The sequence below is a fragment of the Plodia interpunctella genome, chromosome 8 (genome assembly GCF_027563975.2).
Source record: "Plodia interpunctella isolate USDA-ARS_2022_Savannah chromosome 8, ilPloInte3.2, whole genome shotgun sequence".
In the NCBI taxonomy this organism is placed as follows: domain Eukaryota; kingdom Metazoa; phylum Arthropoda; class Insecta; order Lepidoptera; family Pyralidae; genus Plodia; species Plodia interpunctella.
The window spans coordinates 6,157,526-6,182,633 of NC_071301.1; the positions used below are offsets into that span (position 1 = coordinate 6,157,526).

General features: G+C 32.9%; 4 protein-coding genes across 7 annotated transcripts in view; 2 read left to right on the forward strand and 2 right to left on the reverse strand.

Moving 5' to 3' along the window:
- The window catches only part of jeb (jelly belly), a 62,786-nt gene extending 62,117 nt beyond the window's left edge, over window positions 1–669 (forward strand). The window contains exon 4 of the mRNA XM_053748661.2: window positions 466–669. Coding sequence (XP_053604636.1) covers window positions 466–525 — 60 coding nt within the window. The 3' untranslated portion in view covers window positions 526–669. The remainder of the gene's footprint in view (window positions 1–465) is intronic.
- Window positions 670–5,114: 4,445 nt separating this feature from the next.
- On the reverse strand, window positions 5,115–8,837 carry Ufl1 (UFM1 specific ligase 1). The gene is made up of 6 exons (XM_053748660.2): window positions 8,614–8,837; window positions 7,545–8,530; window positions 6,866–7,307; window positions 6,232–6,690; window positions 5,733–5,944; window positions 5,115–5,303 (listed from the first exon to the last, which is right to left on the reverse strand). The coding sequence occupies exons 1-6, from the start codon at window positions 8,691–8,693 to the stop codon at window positions 5,185–5,187; spliced, it is 2,298 nt and encodes a 765-aa protein (XP_053604635.1). The 5' UTR covers window positions 8,694–8,837; the 3' UTR covers window positions 5,115–5,184.
- Window positions 8,838–9,598: 761 nt separating this feature from the next.
- Window positions 9,599–20,458, forward strand: kar (karmoisin). Of its 2 annotated transcripts, none has more exons than XM_053748896.2 (3): window positions 9,599–10,140; window positions 15,935–17,050; window positions 17,562–20,458. In XM_053748896.2, the coding sequence occupies exons 1-3, from the start codon at window positions 9,873–9,875 to the stop codon at window positions 17,621–17,623; spliced, it is 1,446 nt and encodes a 481-aa protein (XP_053604871.1). In that variant the 5' UTR covers window positions 9,599–9,872; the 3' UTR covers window positions 17,624–20,458. The 2 variants fall into 2 exon arrangements, with proteins under 2 accessions (XP_053604871.1, XP_053604872.1); XM_053748897.1 differs by having other exon boundaries at window positions 9,994–10,127.
- Window positions 20,459–20,537: 79 nt separating this feature from the next.
- Window positions 20,538–25,108, reverse strand: LOC128672013 (organic cation/carnitine transporter 2-like). 3 transcript variants are annotated; one of them, XM_053748894.1, is made up of 9 exons: window positions 25,064–25,108; window positions 24,695–24,983; window positions 24,152–24,255; window positions 23,816–23,898; window positions 22,714–22,882; window positions 22,088–22,223; window positions 21,488–21,790; window positions 20,892–21,205; window positions 20,538–20,779 (listed from the first exon to the last, which is right to left on the reverse strand). In XM_053748894.1, the coding sequence occupies exons 1-9, from the start codon at window positions 25,069–25,071 to the stop codon at window positions 20,581–20,583; spliced, it is 1,605 nt and encodes a 534-aa protein (XP_053604869.1). In that variant the 5' UTR covers window positions 25,072–25,108; the 3' UTR covers window positions 20,538–20,580. The 3 variants fall into 3 exon arrangements, with proteins under 3 accessions (XP_053604869.1, XP_053604867.1, XP_053604870.1); XM_053748892.1 differs by having other exon boundaries at window positions 23,744–23,898; XM_053748895.1 differs by lacking the exon at window positions 21,488–21,790 and having other exon boundaries at window positions 23,744–23,898.

Consider the following 25,108-nt stretch of genomic DNA (forward strand, 5'->3'; position numbering starts at 1 on the left):
CATCCTAAAAACGGTTATTTAACTAAATTTTACCTGAGCAAGACATGACATTAGCCGGTAGAACTTATAAGATTTCCTCACAAAGGATATCGTAGCGATTGCTACGGTGTAGCCCATCTACAAAACGTACCGTTATTGATCTGGACGCATACAGTTGTTTTAGCCCATTAGCTAGTAATTTCTTGTCGATCACATAGTCTTTGTATTTGCTTTAGATTTACTATTTTTTATTATTATTGCGTACGTCTAGAACGTCGCTTTTAATTTCAGATTTTTATAATGTATAATATAGGACTAAATCTAAATCCACACATAAGATATTTTCGCGTCGCGTCTCATCGCGCTTCTTTGTCTCAATGACGACAAGCCATAATCGTCTACACCCGAATTAATAGACTACAGAAACGCACTACATAAACGTGCAGTTTATTTCATCAAATGAATAATGATGTGATCTGTTTGCAGACGAAAGCCCACCTCGACGTCCTGGCCGACGCGCTGCTGCGGTGGGCGCGCGGACGCTAAGCCCCGGACCCCGACCACTGCGCACCTCCCGGCACCGCGGGCGCCAGTGCAGCTGCCATTCGGACGCAACCAGTCAACATTACTAAAAGGGTTGAACGTAATAAAACATATCAAGTAGTGGTGCAGCATACGCCAAAAACATGACCACTTAAAGTGTAGTGTAAGGTTCTCGGCAGCGAACAGTTTGACATGTGCTGGTGCGTGCAGCGTATGCGACGAACGAAAGTGACGCGATCTGGTTTCGTCCCAATTACTCCTCCCGCAGCTGATTTATTTTCCAAGTATTTCGTACCTTCTAGCACTTATTAAACTAAAATGTGAGACTGGTAGTCGACATTGTTAGTCGTAGAACATATACATAATATTTTAGAGTAATATAGTTCTTCATTTGACGAAACATAAATGTTTATGTCGATTTGTTGATATATTTATTCACTTTATGTATGTATTTACTCTATATTGAGTTATAAAACATTCCTTATTATAATGAGGGTTGTAAAATAAAATAAGAGAACTCTATGAATGTGTACATAGGTATAATAATTTAATTAAATTGGTTTAAATTCGGCCTATATGTGGCGAACGGCGCCTGTATACCAGTCGAGAGTGCTGAGAACAGTTGCCGACAGATTTAGTTCGTTCTACAAATAGGTTATCATTTAGTTTGGTATATCGTGTTCTATACTGATTCAGTTTCTTTAGGACGGTAAGAATGATATAAGTTAACATAGGATCTCAACTATGGGCAGCTACTATTGTTAAATTAAAATATAAACCCAAATACTTGGTTAACAAAAGTTTTATTTAATTCTCAAGAGACTTTATCTCTTTTAATACTCAAACATATTTGTTGGAATATTGTTTTTGAATAAATTAGCACAAAATTAGAGATTTGACTGAAAGTGATTGTTGTAGTCATTTGCCGAAAAGTCTGAGCTGAGTTAGTAACGAGTCTAGTCATTAATCAGTTCCTATTTATTTTACTTATTAAATTATGCGATATCGTTGTATAAATATTTTGAATTATATTTCTTGGAAGGTTTTGTTATATTAAATGCGTCTTTTAAGAGAATTCATTGGTTTACAAGATTGTAACAATAAAAACATTAAAAAACAAAGGCCGGACATCGGAAGACGCCATGTGAGCTTCCCAAAATATTACAAATAAACAGAATTATTTTATAAAATCAATACTTGAAATATTTATTCGTTGTTTAATCATTTAAAACACATCAAAGCTCACATTGTTCACATCCAATTCTAAATTCTAATAGATATTATACTTAGTTTTAAGATATAGAGATTCTCGGAATTAACTCTATGATACAAATAAAATACACGTGGTGTTTACACTACATTATAATCTATCTAATATTATTACGTACGATAGCAATTAGAATATTGTTGTAGCAGTTATTAATATATATATTACTAAATTATGGTAATTTTAATAAAAAATATATCGAATATATCTAGTTAAATTAAGTGTATGATAAAACTCCAAATTTTCTATAAATTAAATATAGTGGGATTGCACCAAATTAAGCCATTATTAATTATATTTAATTATTAAAGTAGTTATAATTTTAAAAGGCACCAGATTAGTGTGTAGCATTTAGATGATATCAGATTTATTTCAAACAAAATATTATGCTAATCAAACTTAAATTGTAATTAATATTGATGTAGATTATATGGTTATTAGACTCGGTAGGGCATAGCCTTAAAAATGGATGTGAACATTTGTAAAAGCCGTAAAACGATAAGTTTTTGTGAGATTCAGGAGGCACATCGAAGCTAATTTTTTTAAACATCGAATAACTATAAAATTCATAGTCTACGAAAATATATCGAACACTAAATAAATACCGTTGTAGTCTGTTAGAACCTAGTTCTTGAGCCATCAGACTCTGCGGTATTTATATAAAATTCATCAGATACCCTATGAACAAAACAATGCATATATTTTTACACAGCTTTGATGTATCTCACGAAAATTTTATCGATTATGAAATTCATTTAGAAAATTTAAAGTAACATTCGCACACGAATCTTGATCATAAAAGATCGAATTTAGTTTTAGGTAAATACTCTTTTGTTATATATTTCTTTGTTATATATTTATATCTAATGCATTTACCTGAAATAACACAATATTAGTGCCAATGAATTCTCATAAGACTTAATGTTGTTAGCCAAAGTAACAAGTAGCCAACATGAGGGATATCTTGTATTGAATAATATTTCCACCGATATGATCTACCGTTATACCTGAGTTTTGCTGCCTCACTTTTATAAAGTATTTCTCCTAAGAAAGAGATTTATTTTGTACTTATACTTTTGTAGTAATTTCTTCCCCTTTGACTTTCGGCGACTAGTCATTATTGTATTTATCTACTCATTTCATAATGTATGAAGTATATAATTTTCTAAGTGTAAATGTTTTATTAGGATGAAAAGTAATGCTATTATAAAACATTAATGTAATTGCACTCAAAATTTGCCTGTTTCGTATGTGCACAGCAATTTATTGTGATATTTTAAATACTCTAGGTTAAGACGCAAATCACGATCTCGAGAATAGACTATGTACCTATCAATGTGATTACTATTGATTTATATATCTATATATTGTGTACCTAACATGTTACAAATATTTGAGTCTGTATTTAATACAGATTACAGTGTTATCTGTTTGTGCTTGCGAACCGTCGAAAGCTAAAGCTATATAAGACGATTTGGTACACCCCAAGTTTTGTTCACATTCCAATTATTTTGTAAACATTTTTTAGCAATTTAGCAATTTTGGTCAATTTTATTGGTATGTACTAATATATTGATTGTACCTATGTGTACGTAGAATACGAAGATGCTTATTGGTGTCCCCTGTCTGTACACTTATGACTTCGAGTGGAGCGTGAACGACGCTGTCGCTTGTAAAATACGCCTGGGGCGCTGTCGATTTTCACATAGAGGTAGTTTATGACACTTTTTCTACTTCTAGAGGAATCGCCGCCGCTGTGCGGTGCGCAATACACCAAGTGGCCGTGCAGTACGCACACCTCCAACGCACCCCTCACTATATATTTATCTAGTTATTACTATATATATGTAAGCACAGACTATGGTCACAATTCTCTACATGTATCTAAACGAAAGTAACATTTATATATAAATTGTTTCTAAGCACTTTTATAACTCGCAAATATTGCGGTTGAATGCAGTTACGACAATCTTTTTAGTAAGACGAGAAAGACGGCTCAGTAGATCTTCCGAACTCAGTTCAAATTACATATTGTAATATCTATTTCTCATAGCTACTATATATGAACAATATCTAATCTCGTTCAAGTGGAAGAGAAGTGCTTCAACGCTCTTTAATGTTGAAGATGCATATTTTTAGATGACACGATTGTAGTGATTATAACACGAAATCTTTTTATTTGGTCAATTACCTATATGAAAAACATTTTCGTAAGAATTTTTTCCGCATTTGATAGTACCTTAATAGATATTGCCCATTCCTTACAACAATGGAAATGTAATTTCGTCAGCTGTTTTCCTTGATATTATTTAAAAATGCAAACTATTTTTGTAGATACATATATTTAATTGATTACCACTAGATAGATATTAAATAGGTATATTTTCTCAAGTGTTATGTTTGGCAAAAGACAAACAAATTAACTATTTCTTATCGCACAAACCATGAAACCATTGAAACTGAACACGCGACCTTGCCATAACCTTCACAAGTCTCCGTCGCCGGCGCTTGCTGGTCGGCCCGGCCGACCGAGTCGCTGACGTTGCATAGCTTACTGGGAAATGGATTAACCTCAGAGAGGATCTGTCGCTTGCCACAGATTGCAATCCTCGCCACTCCAGCTGGTCAACATCGTGCAACACGCATTCTCTCAGAGAGTGATCCCATTTTTTCAACTATGTCATGAATGAGTTGCACTGCCGTTTTGCGAAAAGTGCAAGCAACTCATATGGCGATAATCTTATAACGACTACGCTATTTTGTAGGCGTAATATACTTTTGGACTATTTATTATGTATTGTTAATTACTATGTATGTTGTATTAAGATAAAAAATTGAAAAACAAAAATAAATGTTAATAAATGCCTCAGCCAGATGAAAGAAGTGTTTTATTATCATCAACCAATAAACGTAACTTTAATTGATATAACTGTATAGCAGTTTTTTATGAAGAACTATATAGCTGCTATATAGTATAGTATAAAGTAATACACCATTTGCGGGGCGAGTCGCTGCCGACATTCGGACTCAAGTCTTGACAATCAACTGTATAACTAACTATACTGTGGTTATGAAGAGAAAAAGAAATTAACGACTTTTACTTATCGAAAGTAATTTCTACAACTTAAATTCCTTTACAGTTGGAACCTGTCACATGATGGTAACTAACTACATTAACTAACTCAGTTAGTTGCTTAGACTTATCAAAATATTTTCATTACGAACTACCCTGTATGTTTACGGTCTAAATTCAAAATTAATTTCACCTAATACCCAATAAGTAAGCTTAAAGATTTAGTAAAAATGAAAATATAACTTCAAAATGTATGCTTGTACCTGTGTCACCTTTATTTTAGAATATTCATTTTCAAATATACATAAATTCCTTAGAAGTATTACTTATTTTTCTTAATTTCGTTGACCATATTTTTAAGCCCTGGCATTTCATCCTGAAGTCTATCTTCAACATTTGCCTTCTCATCTTCAGCAGCCGTTAAATATTTTGCAACTAATTCTGCAAAGAAAAAATTGTTGGAGTGATTGAATAATATACATCGAGATATTTTTTTCTCAACTGTTTAGCAGTTTACCCGCCGAAGTGGTACATTTTGGAGTTATGTTAGTTTTTATTGAAGGATCTTCACAGTTTCTAAATTTCTCACTCTCATCTTCGCGTATTCCCAGTTGCATTCACAGCTGTATAGCCCAAAGCCCGGGGTGTAATGTATTAATAAATTGAGGCCCTGATTTGCGTTAACCCTCTTTGGGAAAGCGATTGTAGCCTACCAGCTGTCAAGGCTATGTGGAGTGGTCCTATCTAAAACTAAGTACTAGTAAAAAGCCCAGTTTTCATAGTAAAATATTATTTTTAAATCTGTCCACGTTGAGTAATTAAATGACTATGATTAACACTGGATGTCACATAAATGAATAAGATGCTCACCATGGCACAGCTGAAGTTTTTGAAAATCTTGTTCCTTCAAATAAGCTTTAAGAAAAGCAATGATAACAGGGACCTGCCTGCCGGAAGCATGAAGCATGTTTTGTGTAATGATGGTAAACGTCGCTAGTGCAGCCAAATGCAAGCCCAAGGCAGGGTCTTCACAAACTTCTAATTCAGATATCAATTTCTCTCTGTGATTTTGAATTAATAATCTGAAAAAAAATTGTTAAATTTTAGTGATGCGCTGACACACTAAGATTAACGGGCAGGTAGTTGAGGATGACATCCCTGACCAAAATATATATTTTGGTTGCTATAAAGCACCAGTATAGTTGAAAAAAAAAAACTAAGTCCTTGTATCAACAAATTACAGTGTATACTAACAACTCATAGATATATAATAAAATGAAACTCTTAATCTAAATATCTTCATGTTTGCAACCCAAAAAAAATTGAATACAAAAATATTTCAATGAATTGAATCATTAGATACACTTACTTGTCCTTCTTTTTGTCAATTTTCTTTAAAATCATACCACACTCTGACAAACACACATCTACAGCCTGATAAAATAGCTCCATATTTTGTTCAGTAATGGTTCCATTAAGAGCCAACAGCGGTTTTTTGTATTCCTCTGTCAAATCATTCATAATTTTATTCCTCTGTTCAACAGATAAAGTATCTACTTGCACTGAAAGATTGCATTGATTTGCAGCATACTTGCAGAATTCTGCAAGGACATCCGCTCCAAGAGATTTTAACAAGTACTTGATGAATTGTGGTTGTTGATCTGATGGCAAAGTTTTCAAACCCTTCTCATACAATTTAATGTCATTTACCAAAATGTTGATCTTGTCCTGAGTGGAAGCGTGTGTTTGCTTCCTATTTTGACTAGTATCTTGCAGCAATTTGTCAGCAGTGTCCTTTGCTAATGCTAAGCCAGCCAAATTGAGAGTTCTGCAAAAGTAACCAAAATTATTGTCTTATTTCTGTTACATATTAGAATTTTTTTAATGTAAGCTAAAGTAAATATAGGGTTCATATTTATTTTTTTATTCTAATAGTACTTCTAGTTAATTGCACTTAATTTCATTTTTAATTAATAAATATGTTAATAACAAAACGCCATTACCCTTGCAGATGTTCAGCAATTTGAGACAAAAGATCATCAAGGCCTTCATTTTCGAGAGCTTCTTTTATGATATTTTCTACATCCTCTACACTAATAATCTCCAGATCAGTTTTGATCTGTTTCGTCACATTGGAATTATCATCTGAATCGGAATCATGGACAGCTTGTTTGGACCTTGGGTGTTTTTTAACAGCTTTTGTTTTAGTCTCACGACCTTGTGTACCCCCACCACCTTTTCCAGAAGCAGCCTTTCTTCTCCGTTCCTCTCGCCTCTCAGCTTTGTGGTCCACATGTCCATGCTGCCCCATATCTGATACTTTACTTAGCTGCTTTTCTAAATAGAACTGCTGATATTTGCCAGATTTCACAACTGCTTCAGCTTTTTTATGCATAACAGGCATACAACTTTGTTTAAGATTATCAATGAAATGAGTACTGAAAACTGAAAAATATTTTTAATTTTAAACAAGACTGTCAGTGACTGTGAACATACTGTGTTATACACTCTTGTGTTAAAAGTACCCAATAACACTTAGGAATAATGTAGCTTCCTGGTGGTAAAGAGTTAATTGAATATTTCTGAAAATTAGGGTAATCTTCTTCATCTTACAAACACTTCCTCTATATTGTATACCTTCTCATAAATTATACATAAATATGTTAAACAATAGAAACTCACCTGTATTATCAAATAGAATAGTGCCTTTTGAGTTGTTTATCAATAGTGCCTCTAGGACATTCGCAATGTCAGTGTCAGACAAAACAGATGGAAGCAGTTGTACAATATCTAAGTAACTTTTTGAAGAAATACATTCTTCCAATGCTGTCTCTAATTGCTGTTTAATTTGTGAACCAATTACACAGCTGCTAAGAAAGGTTAAATCTTCATTAGTCAGAATTCTCTTCACATAACCTTTTGGATCAGAGATACCCAAGCGGGACAACGCATCATATTCTAGGTAATTGTTTTGTTTAAAAAAACTAATTACCCAGTCATTTTGGGACTTTGTATAACAAGAAGGTACATACAGGGCACCTGCTTGTCGCCCAGTTAGTACACCAGGCGCATTAACTTGATCAAATAAATTCATAAATAAACGATCAGCAAGATTACAGTGGTTTATTATTACTGTGACTGGTGTTGGCTTCAAGAGACCTATTAAGGCTCCACGAATCTTGGCTTTTGTTCGTGTAATATATTCTTCAGTATAAAATACTCTTGAGTCTGAAGCATCTTGCTTCCCCAATATAATTTTGCCCAAATATTTTTCGATGACATTATGCTGTAATAACTCAGCAGGAAGGTCATATTGCAGAGTAAGCTCACCCACAGATATTTGGCCTTGCAATTGAAGTTTTTCATTGATTTCCCTTGCAATTTTTTCTAAATAGTAGTATGCTATTAAATACCCAGACACAAGTTGAACTTCTTTACCTCTCACTATCTCAGAAACACAAGTATTAATCTGATTTAAATCGACATTTAGTTCTTTAGCAAGGTCCACAGTATTGATGCGGCCTCCCTGGACATACAACTCATCTTTTATTTCTTTAATCAACTGCTGTGACGTCAAATACTCCTTACCATCTGTGGTAAATATAACATCTATAAGTTTAAGCTCTATGAGTTTCGTCACTATTTCAATACAATTTCTTTCCGACAATCTGAAAGTAAATAATGAAAAAAAAATAAATTTGGTTAGATTTACACAGATAAATTTTAATAACGAATAAAAAAGGAAGTAGACCTTTGAGAAGTAGAGCTTAACTGAGCTTTTTGGAAATCGGCTGCTAGCCTTTTAATTTCATCCCAGTCTGTAGGTGCCATAATTTGAGATGTCGTTACTAGAAAATTCAAGTTTATGAGAAAAATATTTTCTGAAAATGAAAACTACGAAAACCTTGGCAACAAACGATGTCCACCACACACACTGTGCCAAGCCAATGCGTTTGACATTGACATTTCGACGGCACGTCACCCATACGTCATCTCAGGCTAGTGATGCCCCCTCCAATAAATCTCGTTTCTCGGAATAATCAAATAATAATAATAATCTGCCACTTTGTATGTGATTAGCCGGGAGTCCGGGAAGTTTTATGACAATCAATTTGGTTGCACTCGTTGCCGTTTTTACAGCATTCTTGTTTTTTAGCCCCGCGCGCGGGACACTTTTCTAATTATATGGCAATACCATGGAATTAGTAGGTAGTCCGCTAGGTACGGTACGAAGTACCAATAGGTACTTTTGTATTGTGTAGTATTTTTTATTGTGTAGGTAGTACCACGGAGTACTTACTAATAGGGTTTGGATTTTATGTGTTTGCCGAATAAATGATTTCTTTCTTTCTATTAGTAGATACTCCGACCAAGTACTTACCTATTATTGGCTTTATAGATCTGAATGCCCTTATTAATTAAAGTTCCTTTATATTAAATCATTTTATTTCTCTTCTATTTCTATCTGCTACATTTTAACGTCTTACAAATTCAAACCTTTTTTCACAACAACAATGTCACTCTATGAGATAACCATAAACAATATATTATAATAGAATATAACCTTTAAATGTGGTGGCTGTCCACTAACTTACTTATACTCAACACCTGCTAAATCCATGAAAGATACATAGTCAGCTGGCTGGCCCGGTTTCTTTGACGAACACCGATCGGTCGGTGTTTGTCAATTAAACCGTCAACGTCAAACATACATCTAATGTCATTGAATATTCAATTCATTCATTCACCCATTGAACTTCTTACGGAGCAGTAGGTTAGTTTTTCGCAATTCGCAGTTCGCAATTTTTATAAATAAAGAATACAGTGAAGAACAGAAAGTTAGCAAGATAATAAAAAATTTAAATATTCGTTATCAAGATATTTATCCAAAAGCTCATATAATTTATATAAATGAATGAACAAATAATATCAGAGAAACTTGAAACTCCACGTGTAATTGACCCGTAGATAAGCTTTTAATGATACAGAAAAATATCCTAAAATTCAAAAATGGTGAAGAGAGAAAATTCTGACTTGTTAACAGGAAGACAATTATACTCTGATCAAAAGTTGGCTACTTATGATGGCGATGCCCGCGAACCAGCGACATCCAATCCCTGCCCTCCTGATGGAGGGTATAGAGCATATATGGTTATGGTAGCATCATTTCTTACCAATGGAATTATTTTTGGAGTAATAAATTCATTTAGTGTGATATTCACAGAATTAGAATATCAACTGAAACAAGATGGATTGTCTCATCATGTAAGTCGAGCATGTAAGTACATTATTTTATATTTTTAAAAACTTTGTCAAGTATGAGGAGAATGATTGATATGACGTTTATTGTGAGACTTTTCTTATTTCAATTTGTACAATAAATATCTTACATTTACCTTATTGCTACATACTACACTACATCATTAATCAATTATAAATAGTGTGAGGATTAACTGTATGCCTAGTAAAACTTCAGATTTATTTGCTACTCTATTTTGTGTATACTCTAGTGTGTGTGTTACGTTATGTGTGTTTTCCCAGCAGTAAGACAATAAATAAAAAGAAAAGCACTTCGGCTCAGACAATCAGTAGCTGGGAAAGTAGCAACTGGAAGTAGTGGGAAGTATTATAATATATTTATCTGAATGTATTATATCTAAATATTAATCAAATAATAGTATGTACAATTTAACTGTATTGTCTGAAAACAATTTACTAATAGGTAGGAATAGAATCACTAGATTGTTTTACATTACATTGCAAAAGTATATATTTCCATAGTTGGTACCTATTTAACTACTCACTTCTTGTGTGGCTGCATATGTTGTTGTTCAATTGTTTTTTATGTTACTATTCTTATACATATAATAATGTATCTATACATGTAATATAGAGAAACACAATCCAAATTTTCTTGTTAATTCAGCAGCATTCCCTATACATTTCAATTGTATGATGCAATATCATGAAGCTTCAAATCATAGCTTCAAATCATTAACAAGTTATATATGTATGTACCTATCAAATGTATAAAATTATCATGATTATTTTATTGAAAGTAACTATACACAACTTACTAAAAGAATATGGTAAACATATTGAAATGAAATGTTTGGTAATTTGTACTTACATAAAGATTTTCTTTGCAAAGCTTGTTTTGTTATGAAAAGCATCCTTTTTTTCTTTATTAATTTTGTACACTTAGTTTTATATATCATTCATTTTATAGTTAGCCATTACCTGCTATTTCGTTTGCATGGGCTCTATGACGGCATATCATAAATGCTGGACCCTAAGAGCTTCACATCAGATATTTCAGTTCTCCGATTTTTATACAGAAAATGCTTATCAAGTTGAATTGAAGGCCTACTTGATGATAGTTCAAGTCTGTTGAATAAAGGTATTAATGATATACCATCATAATAATAATTGTGTAAAACAGAGTGTAAATACTTGGCCCCCTGACACATAAGAGTTTTTATTTTATGAAATCCAGACCCAATCGATTTTTTTTATAAAGCTCGCAGTCATCTAGGTACTTTAAATGATAAGACAGATTGAATTTATGAGAGCCTATATCCAATAGAATATTGACGATATGATAAGATAGTATGACTGCTATCGTGTCTATAGGCATAACAGTCAAATATATGGGTTCAAAAGTTTATAGGAGGTTTAACTACAAAATATTAAGTAAGGTCTATTACAACTTGGCGACATAGTTGATATTCCCACTACAATAGTCAATATGGCTAACCATCTAAAACAATACCAGTATTTACTGAGCGTTTCCCTTCTACGTTTCTAGCCACTCACAATGAGAAGTCTGCTGTAATTTGAGCTTAGCCCTAAATAAAACGTCAGTACTCAGTATGATAACTTTTACTGAGTTCTGATGTTTTACTTACAAACTATTCTCCAATAGTGTTCTTAAATCAGATATTGTCGCGCAGTTCCTCTAGCCAGTGTACTTTTCGCCCCTTCTATTTTAAAATATTTAATTGTGTTTAACTCGTGGAATTAGTAGGTAGGTACTATGACAAGTGACGTACAAGTATCTACTAATTCCATGGTTTAACTATTTATGACGGAAAGAACATAACTGCCTTATTGAATACTCAATAAATCGACCTTAGCATAAAATCTATTATCACGAGTTCACATTATTATCACTTTGTGGGGCAAATAGTTATCTCAGTTAGCTCTGAGTGCTTTGTTTTGAATAATGTCCTACATTATGTTCTGTTAGTTTTGTAATTCTCATTAATTTCACTAAATTGTTGAAAAGAATGTAAAATAATAAAAAATAAAATAGTAAATGCCAATTGAGTTATTGTTGAGTATGTTCTAAAATATTAATGTTTTTGAATGACTACCTACCAAATGTTCATTATTCTGTTCCATATAAGATATTGGCTAGCACCTGTTGTTTTTAATTATAAATCTATACTTTCTCGTTAGTCTAGGCTAATTGTGGATAACCACTTTACACGCCACGTGCGAATTAAATTAATTTGTACACACTTGTGTGACTATAGCGTATAGTCACACAAGTGTGTACAAATTAATTGCAAGTGACTACATTGCGTACCTAGGTATACGATATTCACAATTATTCAATCAAACAGAATCAAACCAATTACGAGTCTCGAAATAAAAATACTTAATATAGACAGCTATGTCTCATTGGCAGACTGGAGCCACATCGTTGTTGCGTACATAGCTTTCCATACCTAGTACCCATCTCTTATAGAGATCTCATATAGATTTCTTTAAAAATAAATATCAAATTAAAATTACAATTAGACATTGTTTATTTTTTATGTTACGAATCGTATAATTTAACAGAAGATGTGAACTAATTTAAAACTGTTTTATTAAGTGGCTACGAACGCTACGCACACTAGCGCCACCATCACATTTAGGTATATCACTTTCGTTTTGTTTAGAGGATTAGCGAAACGTAAAACTAATCTTAACAAATTATGTTAAATTAGAAGATTTTTATCAGAAACAGACACACTGGCAATAGTCCACTGGATTTCGATTTGAAATCGTAGATTGTAGGTAATTGTGATTAATGTGAACATATTCCTACTGGAACCACTGTTAAAAATGCAATACGACTAAATAAAATAAATATCTAAGTGGACACAGTTTACTAGATTGAAAAAGTCGTGGGACAAAGGGTATTGATGATGATAAGCCGCTGGCACAAACTATGTTTTTATTTCGCAGCATGAAAGGCTCAAGTTCAATGTTTAGAACAAATAAACATTTTATTTAAACAAAATATCAAATGCAGTTAGCCAGAGATAAAGCCATACATATATTAGAAATATGCGAGTCACTTGCAATCTGTTTTACTCTTATCGCTGTGGGCTATTTTGATTTATACAACATAGAGCAATTGATACATACCTATATAATCTGCCGTTATATACGATAAAAGACGCGTTTATTTGATATTAAAAGAAAAATAATGACGTAATACCTATAGCATATTTCATCCGGCGTAATACATACATTAAACCCAAAAACATAGAAAACATTTTTTGTGCAGATACTCATAAAAAGCTCTATATAAATGAATAGCTTAATTTTTATCCTTTATAGGACCTTAAGTAAAACTCAAATTGTTCATTTGTATAAATTGTAGGTGAGATTTTACATTATAATTCTTATGTAAAAAGGGGTAAATGAGTGTGCAAGATCGAGGTTTTTGCATGGAGAAAGAAACAAGGGACGATCTGGAAACTACCAAAAATAAAGTAAATTGAACGCATCATACCTATCTACCCCTATTTCGTTTTCTCAATATCTTTAATCAATACTCTCAATTTTCTGCGAAGACTACGTTTACTGATACCGAATTCATATGAAAAATATTTTATCGGGAAATTGAGCCATTGATGCGTGCCATGTATCCAGATCGTGATGTGCTGGAATAATGCCGCTCAACTGGCGCCACTACCGGTGATCGCAGACGGCGCCCGCGCCGAAGGTCGACTTATTGCGTTCTTTTGCTGATGTCGCGTATTGAATTTGATCCATTTTCACCGAAATCAAGGCCTGCTATTCACTGCTAGCTATCACTTTTTTCTATAGTCAGACAGCGACTAGCTCATTAATTTATAATTGTATAGGCAAATGGAAAAATGTTTTTCTTCAGCCAAATGTAATGAAAATTTCACTTTTGTTTTGTATAGTTCAAAAACAATTTGGCCCGGCTCAGAAAGTGGAACAACTTTACAAAAGATTATTGAATTAGATGTAATCAAAAGGAACACCTTCGGTAATTACATTTTTGGAATTGGTTTTTTTTTTAATTTCTTTGATGTTCATATAGGCATTAAAAATGTATTTGGTGTTAGCGAAAAACGTATATATGATATTTTATCTATGATACGTATTTGAAATATTGAATCTTTGTTATATAAACAACAGCTTACAATAACATCTTTTATCAGGTATTGACGCATAATATTATGACATTAACGAGTAAGGTACATAAATAAAGTATTGTTCTACTTTACTAGTTCGAAGATAAACATAGTTATTGTTGTAGAATTCTGTGCCAACATTATAATTTTCGTTTATTTTATCTCACTAATGCCACTAAACGATGGTACTAAAAAACGAAATTTAAAATTCCCAATCGCGCTGATAACATGTGCTGGTCGCAGTTGAACCTCGTCGTTCTAATATTTTCTTTATCATTTCGATATCGCGAAAACAGTTTGACTGATTCTTGGTTAAAACTGATCCGTAAATGAACATTACCGTTGTCAAAACAACAAGTTTCTTAGAAAAACGGTAAATAAATGTCCGAACGATCACGGTTGTTCTTAGCGCGAACAAAGGATTAATCCATGGCTAAATTCAAAACCAGCTTATAAAGTCTCAAAGTTCCCGAATACCATTTACGGATAGTGTTTTGAAAACTGCCTTGTAGAAATATATTTCCGACGTGATAACAAGAGTTGAGATACATTTGAACACCAAGTTTCCTTTGCCTCCGTAATTTTGCTTCCATTATTGAATTAGCAAGTCACGAAATTACTAAGAAACACTGTGTTCTAGGCAGAAAATGTGCGTGTATGTAGTTGCCGATGGAGTGATGACCCGATTAGATTAAGAGACATTGTGTGTCACTTGTCAACTTCAGCGGCTGGTAGTATATATTTAGACTTTTAGGGTTTCTTATAGAATAGAATATCTTTTTAAAAAAATATTTTATGGAAGTACATTTGGACAAGATTTGGACTGTGGCAGTAAATCTAATTGAATATATAAGTTATTTTTGAAAACCTCTTTCTAAACATTTGTAATTTTAAGATTCTCGAAATTTCTCATACAAATAAATATTAAGGAGTAGGTACTGAGGAGGATATAGGCTATCTTTTATTCCAGAAAAAGGTACTGCTGTTCCCGTGGGAAGTTCAAGCAAGTAAAGCCGCGGGCAAGAAATAGTAGTTTTGTAGCGAGTAGTAGTTGATATTTTCAATAGTTATAATATTTTTTAGTACAAAAATTATACATTTTAGTAAATGACGGCAGAGCCTGACGTGATTACTATTAACGGTGGAATTATGACTCTGATTTAACTTCCTAATTTGTGAATATTTTGTTAACACCTAAAACTATCATTACGTTAGTTTACTTTACGAACTATGATAAGATTAATATGATTTTGACCCATATTCGATCACCTAGTTGCTATGGAAATTTTTATTTAAACTGAGTGAACCGAGGTTTAATGAATTTTCTTTTAATAATAGATCTCCGGCTCAACTTATGTTTGACTCAAAATTACGGCCGTCAGTATAACAGTTTTATATAAAGGATATTTCTTGGTTACCCACGAAATTATTTTTTTTTAATAAATAAATAACCACGAAAATTCTTTATAACATTTTTATCTCTAATTAAACCTGCGACGTCGGCCGCCATTTTGATTCAACTATTTGCCTTGGTTTGGTAAATGAATGCCTTTCTAACAAAGAAAAATCGTCTATTTATGAAATGTTAGAAAGACACTAGATTAACCTCATTTTTGTTTATTATTTCAGCTCTCGTGGGCGCGCTAACAATGGGCACAACGTTCTTCCTGTCTCCACTTTCGGGTGTTCTGACTGGATTTATGGGACTTCGGCTCACTGCAGTGTGTGGTGGATTAATAGCTACTTCTGGCTTAGTCATCTCGTCATTTGTCACAAAAGACATGAATGCTCTTTGCTTTACATATGGAATTATGTATGGTTTAGGAGCATCATTCGCTTATACTCCATCCCTTGCTATTTTAGGCCATTATTTCAAAAAGAAATTAGGTTTAGTCAATGGAATCGTTACAATTGGAAGTTCGATCTTCACCGTTTTTATGGCTCCCCTTATGGAACATGTTATCCGAAATCATGGTTTACATTCACTTTTTAGAGTATTGGCAGTACTTACCTTTGGTATAGCACTATGTGGTATTTTATTTAAGCCCATTGTCTTAGTTCCAACAGAACCGTCCAAAAAACATGACAATTTCTTATCTTTACTGAAAACAATTCTTAGTGTCGAAATGTGGAAAAACAAAACATACAAACTATGGGCATTGTCTATGCCTGTGGCATTATTTGGTTATTTTGTTCCTTATACTTACATAAAATCTTATATCAAACAAAATTTTGGAACATCATATGAAAATTTGCCTCTTCAATGTATAGCTGCTGCATCAGGCGTTGGCAGGTTAATGTTTGGTTATCTAGCTGATAAAAATGGTGTCGATAGAATTTTGTTACAACAAATTTCATTTTACGTTATCGGTACACTGACTATTATATTACCTTTTGTTAAAAGTTTTGAACTTTTAGTGGCAGTTTCTTTAGGCATGGGAATCTTCGATGGTGCGTTTATAGCATTAATTGGTCCGATTGCATTTGAACTCTGTGGTAATGCATTTGCTGCTCAAGCTATAGGATGTATGTTAGGTCTAGCAGCTTTTCCCCTGACCATAGGGCCGCCGGTTGCGGGTCACCTCTATAGCATTTATAATTCTTACACTTTGCCTTTCATACTTGCGGGTGTTTCTCCAATTTTAGGGGCAACTTTGATGTTTAGTATTCGAATTTACAAACGCAGTAACAACATTGCTGAGACAAATACGAATGGCCACTTGCCCTTAAATGACAGGGATATTGGTAAGTAGTCATATTTATTCATATTTTCTAAGCAGGATAATACCGCAATGTGAATTTTTAGTTTTATAGAATACTAGCTTTTGCCCGCGGCTTTGTCCGCGGCTTTGCCCGCGTGAATTTCCCACGGGAACAGTAATTTTTCCGGGACGAAAGGAACTCACTGTGCCCTTCTCCATACTTCAAACTACATGTATGCAAAATTTCAAGAAGATTGGTTGAGTAGATAGAGCCTAACGAGGTAACAAATAAACTTACTTTCGCATTTATAATATTAGTTTCTCAATATTAAAACTCAGTATTAAAAATTAAATTAATAACTCAATATTAAAAATTCTATTTTTAATATTGAGTTTTGAGAAATATTTATAAGTCATATTTAATAAGCGTAAAATTAAATTACGGCTACAATTTTTTTTTCAAATGTTGACACTATCGTACTTTTACTCTAGTTCATAATGTCATGTTTTAAAATCTGTATTTTATTCCTAATAATAGTTTGTTTTTATTATAGAAAAGGACCGCATTACGAAGTTGACACAGAACGGGGAGGCTCATGAGCAAGTCATTTTATAATTTATAATCGATTGAGTAAGGATATAAAAAAAAACAATTGAAAGTGGTGCTTAAAATCTGTGAATGTGCCTTTATCATAATATTGATTATAGAATGTGCCAAGAGGTTGAAAACCGAAATTGTATTGTAAAAATGTGATAGGACTTTTTGCGAGTATTTCATTGATTCCTATTGTAATGTTTTTGTCAATTAGCAGGATGGCTTTAACAATTACTTCCGCACTGTACCTATGAGGCTGTAAGAAACTACACTAAGAATATAAAGAGTTTAATAACAAATATCTTAACAAATATATCTATTGTACATAGTACAGATATAAATTAACAAAATATCTTTAGTATAAATATATTAAAATATCTAGCATGTGGCAGATATTTGATTGAAGACCAAAATGGTACAGATTAATTCAATATGATTGAATTGTGATAATATTTTGATAACAATGATCGCAAACAGAATGTAGAACAATTTCCCGTAAATAAAATTAGAATATTGCGTAATCGATTAGGTCCTCCGATTGAAGTTATATAATAAGGAGTATTTAGAGTTGTAAGAATGACTTGACGACTAGAGTTAAAACCTTTCTCTTAATCGATTAATATGTGCATTTAATCGTGCTAAATTTAGCAATTTTGTTTTATCAGATCGAAATAATATTTCTGAGTCTAAAAAAAATAGGCTAGCGCAAATAAAATGTAATAGGAGATGAACATGACGTTCTATATAAAGTCAAATTATTTTTTTTAAATATAGCCTTTGTGTACAGTTTTATCAACTAGCATCACTCTCATAAATGTTTCGCTATTCTGTAATCCTGTACTTATATATTTGTGTTTGAATATTGAGTTGTTGAGTTGATTGTTTTAAGGTTTACTGCATTCACGAAAGTGAACGTTTTTGCAAGGCAGTCGAAATGTATTTTAGTACCGAAATTTATCTTAGTACCGGCATTTAGACCAAACTATTTTGAATTAACAAAAATTCATGGTCGAAACATAGGAAAGTTGTCTCCAGCTATTGTATGTCTTGCTTGAAATAGTTATAAATATTTTACTTAAGTTATGATTTGAATAATGTTATTTGTTAAGTACATATAGGTAATTACGCAAAATGTAAAAAAGCATTTATAATGAAAGACATTTCTATTTCTTGGCAATACTATATCACGTCTCTCTGTAATTTGTTTTTTCAATATTTTTATTTCTCATTGGTTACCGACTAAAGTTCCTAATATTTTATGTTATTAAAATTATGATTTTATTTTTATACTTAGAATGTAATGTAATGTTGACATCGATTATGTCGAAGTATAGCTAATTATTATCTTGGATATGTGTATGTGATATACAATACATGCGAATATATTTTACACGATAGACAATAAATAAATGTTTAAAAAAAATATGAGAAAATGTAATATTAAATTGTATTTTGAATATGACAGAATCTCGTTGGAATCATAAATATTGTAAAAAATCATCCATATTAAATACATCATATTATAACAATGACGACTGTGTGCAATCAGGTACCAACTGGTGTAATTCTACATTAAAAGAACATCGATTATCATATCAAAAATGTATTGAACTCGTTGATTTTTAAATTTACATGAGAATCTTTTCAATAATAACTGTGATAGCAATGCCCAAACATAATCATTATAAAATCGAATATATTTGAAATTTTATGAAATTGTTAAGGATTTATTATATATTCGCAAATATTTATTGTTGAGAAATGAGTTATTGTGTTATGTAAATAAGTTCATTTCAAAACGAGTACGAATAAAACTGTTACTATAATAATATACTTAACTAGATATTTACTTGATTTTGAAATGTTCTCATACGAGACACTCAACGGAGAGAATAGCCAAAGTTGGTCAAAGTACTTATTGTCATCACCATTTTGACTTAATGTCACACCTAGTACTTAACTGATAAGCCTATCTGTAATAATGAATCGGAAGCCTGGTTTGGGATATTTGCCTATAATGTTCATTAGTCTTGATTTCTCGGACTATCGTTAAATTGGAGTTATTTATTTTGGATGTATGTATTCTAAATGCCTCTTCGTCTAATACTATAGTTTTGACTGCCGCCGATTTACATAAATGTTAATGTACCAAAACAATAAAATTTGTTTAAGAAAAATTGGACACATAAATGTCATGTCGTCGTTTTGGCATTAATTATATCTTATTTTCCAGGGGATTTTCCTGGTCTACAAATTTGATCACATAATCAATTTTTTTTATCAGGTTTTAGGAAGAAGAGGCTTTAAATACAAATTCCCTTTCACGACTATTGTTTAAACTGATGATAAGTGTGTACTTTGACCCATCGTTTTGGTGATTTGAAGAATATAAAATAAATAAGTTAAACAGGTTTATAATAGTTTTTTTTATAAAATATGTATAGTATTATTGGTTGCATGCCTTGTTTTGTGAATTTTATGGCTGGTTTTTCATTTTCCCTTTTAAGGAATATGTCGCGAAAAGTACATCATAGATTGTAAATGTACAATTATATTATATCTAAAGTAAAATAAGGTGAACATTAGTTCTTTGGTAGTCTCTTTTATATTTTTATTTAAATGATTATTGTTGGCTGCACGATTTTAGCGTCTACCTCAAATCATTTATTTTATACGTATACTTATGCATTAATCCTAAACTTTAAATACCAAATACTTTTAGTAGAATGAGTTCATATTTATATACTTTTAATCTATTTACGAAATACTATCGTTTGCACTAAATTTGTTTTTTTTTTTTTAATTCTGTCTTTTTAATTTTAATATTATGCCAATGTATTAAAGTTTTAATAATGACTGAAGACTTTTAATTTAAATCTCCACTACTTAGATACTAAGCAATCACCTTATCATTTATTCCCAATTATTATATTCTAATAAATGAATGTTGTAGGTAGTTTGGTAGGTACCTAGTGAATTTATTTGGATCGTCTTACAAAGTTGACCATACATTCTCTAATATTACTCCAAGTTCTCCAAAAACCAATGCGTCTTGCGGGAGAGGTTCTCTCTGGAGAATTGCTCGATACTGTGTTGAATGAATAAATTCTCATTTCCACTTCTTCGTGTGACGGGGAATTCGTTTTCTGTGTAGCCCAGCGTAATGGTTTTGATAATCTGTGATATTTACAATTTTGTTATAACTTTGCAGCTACTCCATATTTCGAAGGGGTGCTCCATATATCCAAATTACACTTAAATAGGTATTATTAAATTTTATTATACTCACTCTGAAAAATAATCCATATCTTCCATAATATCGGGCAACTCCCTGCCATCAACATCTAGAAACATCAAGCATAGCGCAGACAAAGTGAGGGTTATTCCTATAGTCACTCCCATCGTAGTCAGACTTCCCATGGGATCGAAGAGAAAGATAATGTATCCGAGAATCGCACCGATCTCTCCTACAGCTTGGCAGGCGCCTACCAGTGTGCCCCGGACTTTAATGGCGAAAAGACGCGGCGTGATGTTGAGGAGTAATGCATGGCCAACTATACTCGAAGCAAGAGCAATGGATGACAGCAGGTTGCGAGATTTTTCCTAGGAAAAATAATTGTGAGATAAATCTACTGTTGTAAATGGTAAAATTTTTAACTTTTCAAATCGTGTCGAGAGTAAAAAAAATCGGAAAATCAATTTAGCTAATGTTTAGCGCCTATAGAAAGATTTGAAGCAAAAGATGGGTTTTCACCCACAATTTGTCCGGTTTCTTCCCAAAAAGTCGGACGCAAACCCAATAAATAAATAAAAGTAATTAGGGACCCTTCAAATGCTGGGCGTACCTAAACCCGTCTATGAATTGGGATCTAAAAGTAACTTTACCTTGTTAAGAAAGGCATCACCAGTCATAAAAATACCCGTAATGAAGACACTGATCAGCAACAAATGCCTCAGAATCATTTTCCTCGCCAGCAACACCGTGAGACCACCAAACAAAATTGCAAAGCAGAAAATTTTTAGCAGTAAATGTTCCTCTGATTTATCACTGTATAATCTTATGTATAAGTAGCTCCACTGGAAATAGTATAGAGCCCAGAACAAAAGAGATATAAACGTCATTATTCTGATATTGTATGTAGTTAAAACCCCCAAACATGTTCGTGGTTCTTCAATGCAAGAGTAAGCCTGCAAGGAAATTGATGCTGTGTGAGCTTTGGATGACACGCACATTCCGTATCTTATAGTTTGTATTAACTATACCTACCTACTACGGCTTGCTTTGTTTACCTGGTATAGTACTGTTTACTGTACTTAAATTGATTTAAGTTTAATCGAACTACCTCCCAGAAACTATTTACAATTAGGTCATATTCATAATTGTGTTTTCCCATATCTTCCCTTGATTATAAAACTAGTTGATTATAAAGTAACCAGTGCTATTTATATAATGTATTTACATAATTAAGCCACTTTTAAACGTACTCTTTGATTTACAGGTCTAATTTTGAAATCGCTACAAAGGTAGATTCCGTTCTTCACCGCAGCAGTCAGAAGTAATCTTTCCGCTTTTATTATTTTTCTACTGTAAAGAAGCCATTGAGGAGATTCAGGTGTCCATCTGTAAATCATAATAACTTGACTAGGTATTAGTGAAATTTAAATATTTTTAAAATTCTAGTGGGATGGTGAATCTCTTAGAGGTTTATTTTTGAGACTTAAGTAAGTACCAAGAACAATTATCGACAATTTTGTTTGGAAATAAAATTAGGCGACAGGTATATTAGCGGTTTCTATTGTATGTGGTACTTATTTTCGTAAGTAAATTTTATGCCTGCCGTTGCGTTTTTTACTCTCACGACCAATATTCCGGCGCCACACAATACAGCAATGATGTCGAATTGAATGTCTACGAATATTCCTTGCCCAAACGGATACATCCCGTTTAGAACCACATAAACCGCTACCGGAACCCCACAAGATAGCAATTAACTTAAAGTCTGCAATTTGCACTGGAAACCATGCGTGCGAATGCAATGATCTCTATTATGTAACTGATAAGATATAATAAAGTAAACTGTATAAAGTACAAAGGGTGTAGTAGTAGGTACCTTAACACAACAACGAGACCAGCACCATACAAGACAGCAATGAAGTTGTATGTTTGCTGATTGCCGGTGCAGTTCGCCAGCGGGACCATGCACACGAATGCAAGCAATCGAGGTAACATCACAATCGTATTCAACCATGAACGCCATTCATTACTTGCGATTTCGCATGCTATAAAAGACCTTGTATTCGATTAAACCGTAGAAGCTATAGTATAGTGCATTTTATTTTATACAATGGATACCTACCTAGATATCTAGAATGCCACCATGAATACCTATCAAATATACATACATACGATGTCGTAATACGGTACCTTGGGTAAATCCTTATAAGCAAAGTTTCAAATTAATATTAACACTTCCACTTCTAAAAATTTGTCATCAGAATATGAAAACTTTAAATTATTTAGTACCGTAACTTACCACTTCGTATATATGTAATATATATAATTATTTAATATAGAAATAAAGACTCTTTTTAACATTTGTTTAGGTAGAGATACATTTTTGAAGTTTCGGATATGGGATTAGATTGGGTCGTAAGTTGCAACAATCGTCTTTCGTTATAAAAAGCATTCAAAATTTACCCGGGAGGTAGGTATATCACCCTCGTATTTACAAGTTTTTGCGCGTGATGAAACTGATAATAAAGCAAAAGTCAATTGCCTCAGAAATATTATTTTGTTGCGTCAGAAGTAACATAATATTATGATAGTGAAGGTTTAATATAAATATGATATTTCGCCTTATCTGTTACATTGACTTGTCAGTTAGCAAACATTGTATTGTAAATCATAATTTTTATGCCAATATATGGGCGTAGCGCAACACGAGGGCCCAATGCAGATTGTTGTCTAACAAGATAATATATTTTAAGTCACCCATCCAACAACCGATACCTGCGAAAGTGCGCCATCGAGCTACTCCGGAATTTAATACTTATTTACTACACAGGAATATATTTCAACTAAAGAGCACTAGTAACTGAAATAAATGAATGATGTTACTATTGAGTGGGTCCCATACTCACTGAGTATAAGGCCGAGGTATTTGGTGGCACTGCAGCACAAGGAGTCCAGAAAGACAATCAGTTGGTACCAACCCTCGGAATCGCAGAACGTCAACAGAAGACCCAAGCTGGTTTCGGCTAGCACGTTTATGACTATCGAAACTTTTCTTCCAAAACTAAAAATTATAATCTTATTTAACAATTGCGTTTTAGTATTAAAAGCTTTTAAATGTGCTACCTAATTATGTACCTAGGGTTTGAATTAATTAAAAATCGGATACTAAACTAGCCACGTAAATCGTTTCTTCAGGTGCTGTTTGGTAGTTACCAAATACATCATTAATTATTGTCTAAATCCGTTATGTGGTTCAAATAAATATCAATTATGCTCATGATTATTTACAGTTTTACTTATTATGGATCTTTCACCTGTCAGAAATCAAACCAAAAATGAAAAATCCGAACATCTGACCGACACGGCTCACCATTGCTGTTGACACTAACTTCATTTTATCATCACAGAATAACATCCACTGCAAACATCATTAATTAGGTAATTATTAAGTACTATCTAAGTAGTTAAAACTAGTATTACACATATGAAGATATTAACTTTCGAACTTTTGTTATCTACCTACTTATCACAGTCTGGTTTTACTCTGAAATTCTTACTTACATGTAAAAAAACTGAATTTTTAACCGATAAATTAAAATATTTTCCATAAATTAAATCTTACACACTCCAAAGTATGAACTCTATTAAAATGTTTGGAACTTTTCTTAAGCAGTTGAATGAAATCGAAAAGAAAATAACTAAATTTTCTTTTTAGTGATTATTACCAATCAGGTATTTTTTGTGCTCTAAGCCTTCACGAACACATCCATGAATTTTAACGCTGCGTATACTTTTTATCCCATCCGTATACCTACAGATCGATATGGAAAGATAAGACATACTAAGTAGGTACTTACAGATTTTTGTATCCAAACCATCCACATCAATTTAACATACCACCTCTCACACTTGGCAGCCGTTTCGTTGTCTGTCAGCTGCACGAAGCAGAGGCTGGCGTTGACCACTTGGTTGTTGGACGGCGGGATGCACAGCATATTCTCAACCTGGTTCAAGAGGAACATATCCTCAAACTGTAGGAAGATGGATGGAATCATCAGGGCCGTGCACACACACACCACCAGCCATTGCCACGTGCCAATGCTCCCTATCACGTCTGTAGTCACATCCTCAAAAACTGTTCCGATTCTAAAATTATAATTTTTGATTAACTTTTAAATATAACCCAGTTACCTACTCTACTAGTAGCTAATTACAGCAAAACGTACATGGACATGGCACTTTGTGTACTTAGATTACGTATGAGAGTTTTA

Coding starts and splice junctions, on each gene's coding strand:
- Ufl1 (XM_053748660.2), bottom strand. CDS start 8,693: ATGGCACCTACAGACTGGGATGAAATTAAAAGGCTAGCAGCCGATTTC. Junction 6,691..6,865: donor ATTGCTGAACATCTGCAAGG/GTAATGGCGTTT, acceptor TTACTTTTGCAG/AACTCTCAATTTGGCTGGCT. Junction 5,945..6,231: donor ATTGACAAAAAGAAGGACAA/GTAAGTGTATCT, acceptor ATTTTTTTTCAG/ATTATTAATTCAAAATCACA.
- kar (XM_053748896.2), top strand. CDS start 9,873: ATGGTGAAGAGAGAAAATTCTGACTTGTTAACAGGAAGACAATTATAC. Junction 10,141..15,934: donor TCATCATGTAAGTCGAGCAT/GTAAGTACATTA, acceptor TTATTATTTCAG/CTCTCGTGGGCGCGCTAACA. Junction 17,051..17,561: donor CTTAAATGACAGGGATATTG/GTAAGTAGTCAT, acceptor TTTTTATTATAG/AAAAGGACCGCATTACGAAG.
- LOC128672013 (XM_053748892.1), bottom strand. Junction 21,206..21,487: donor GTGATGCCTTTCTTAACAAG/GTAAAGTTACTT, acceptor TATTTTTCCTAG/GAAAAATCTCGCAACCTGCT. Junction 20,780..20,891: donor GATATGGATTATTTTTCAGA/GTGAGTATAATA, acceptor TAAATATCACAG/ATTATCAAAACCATTACGCT.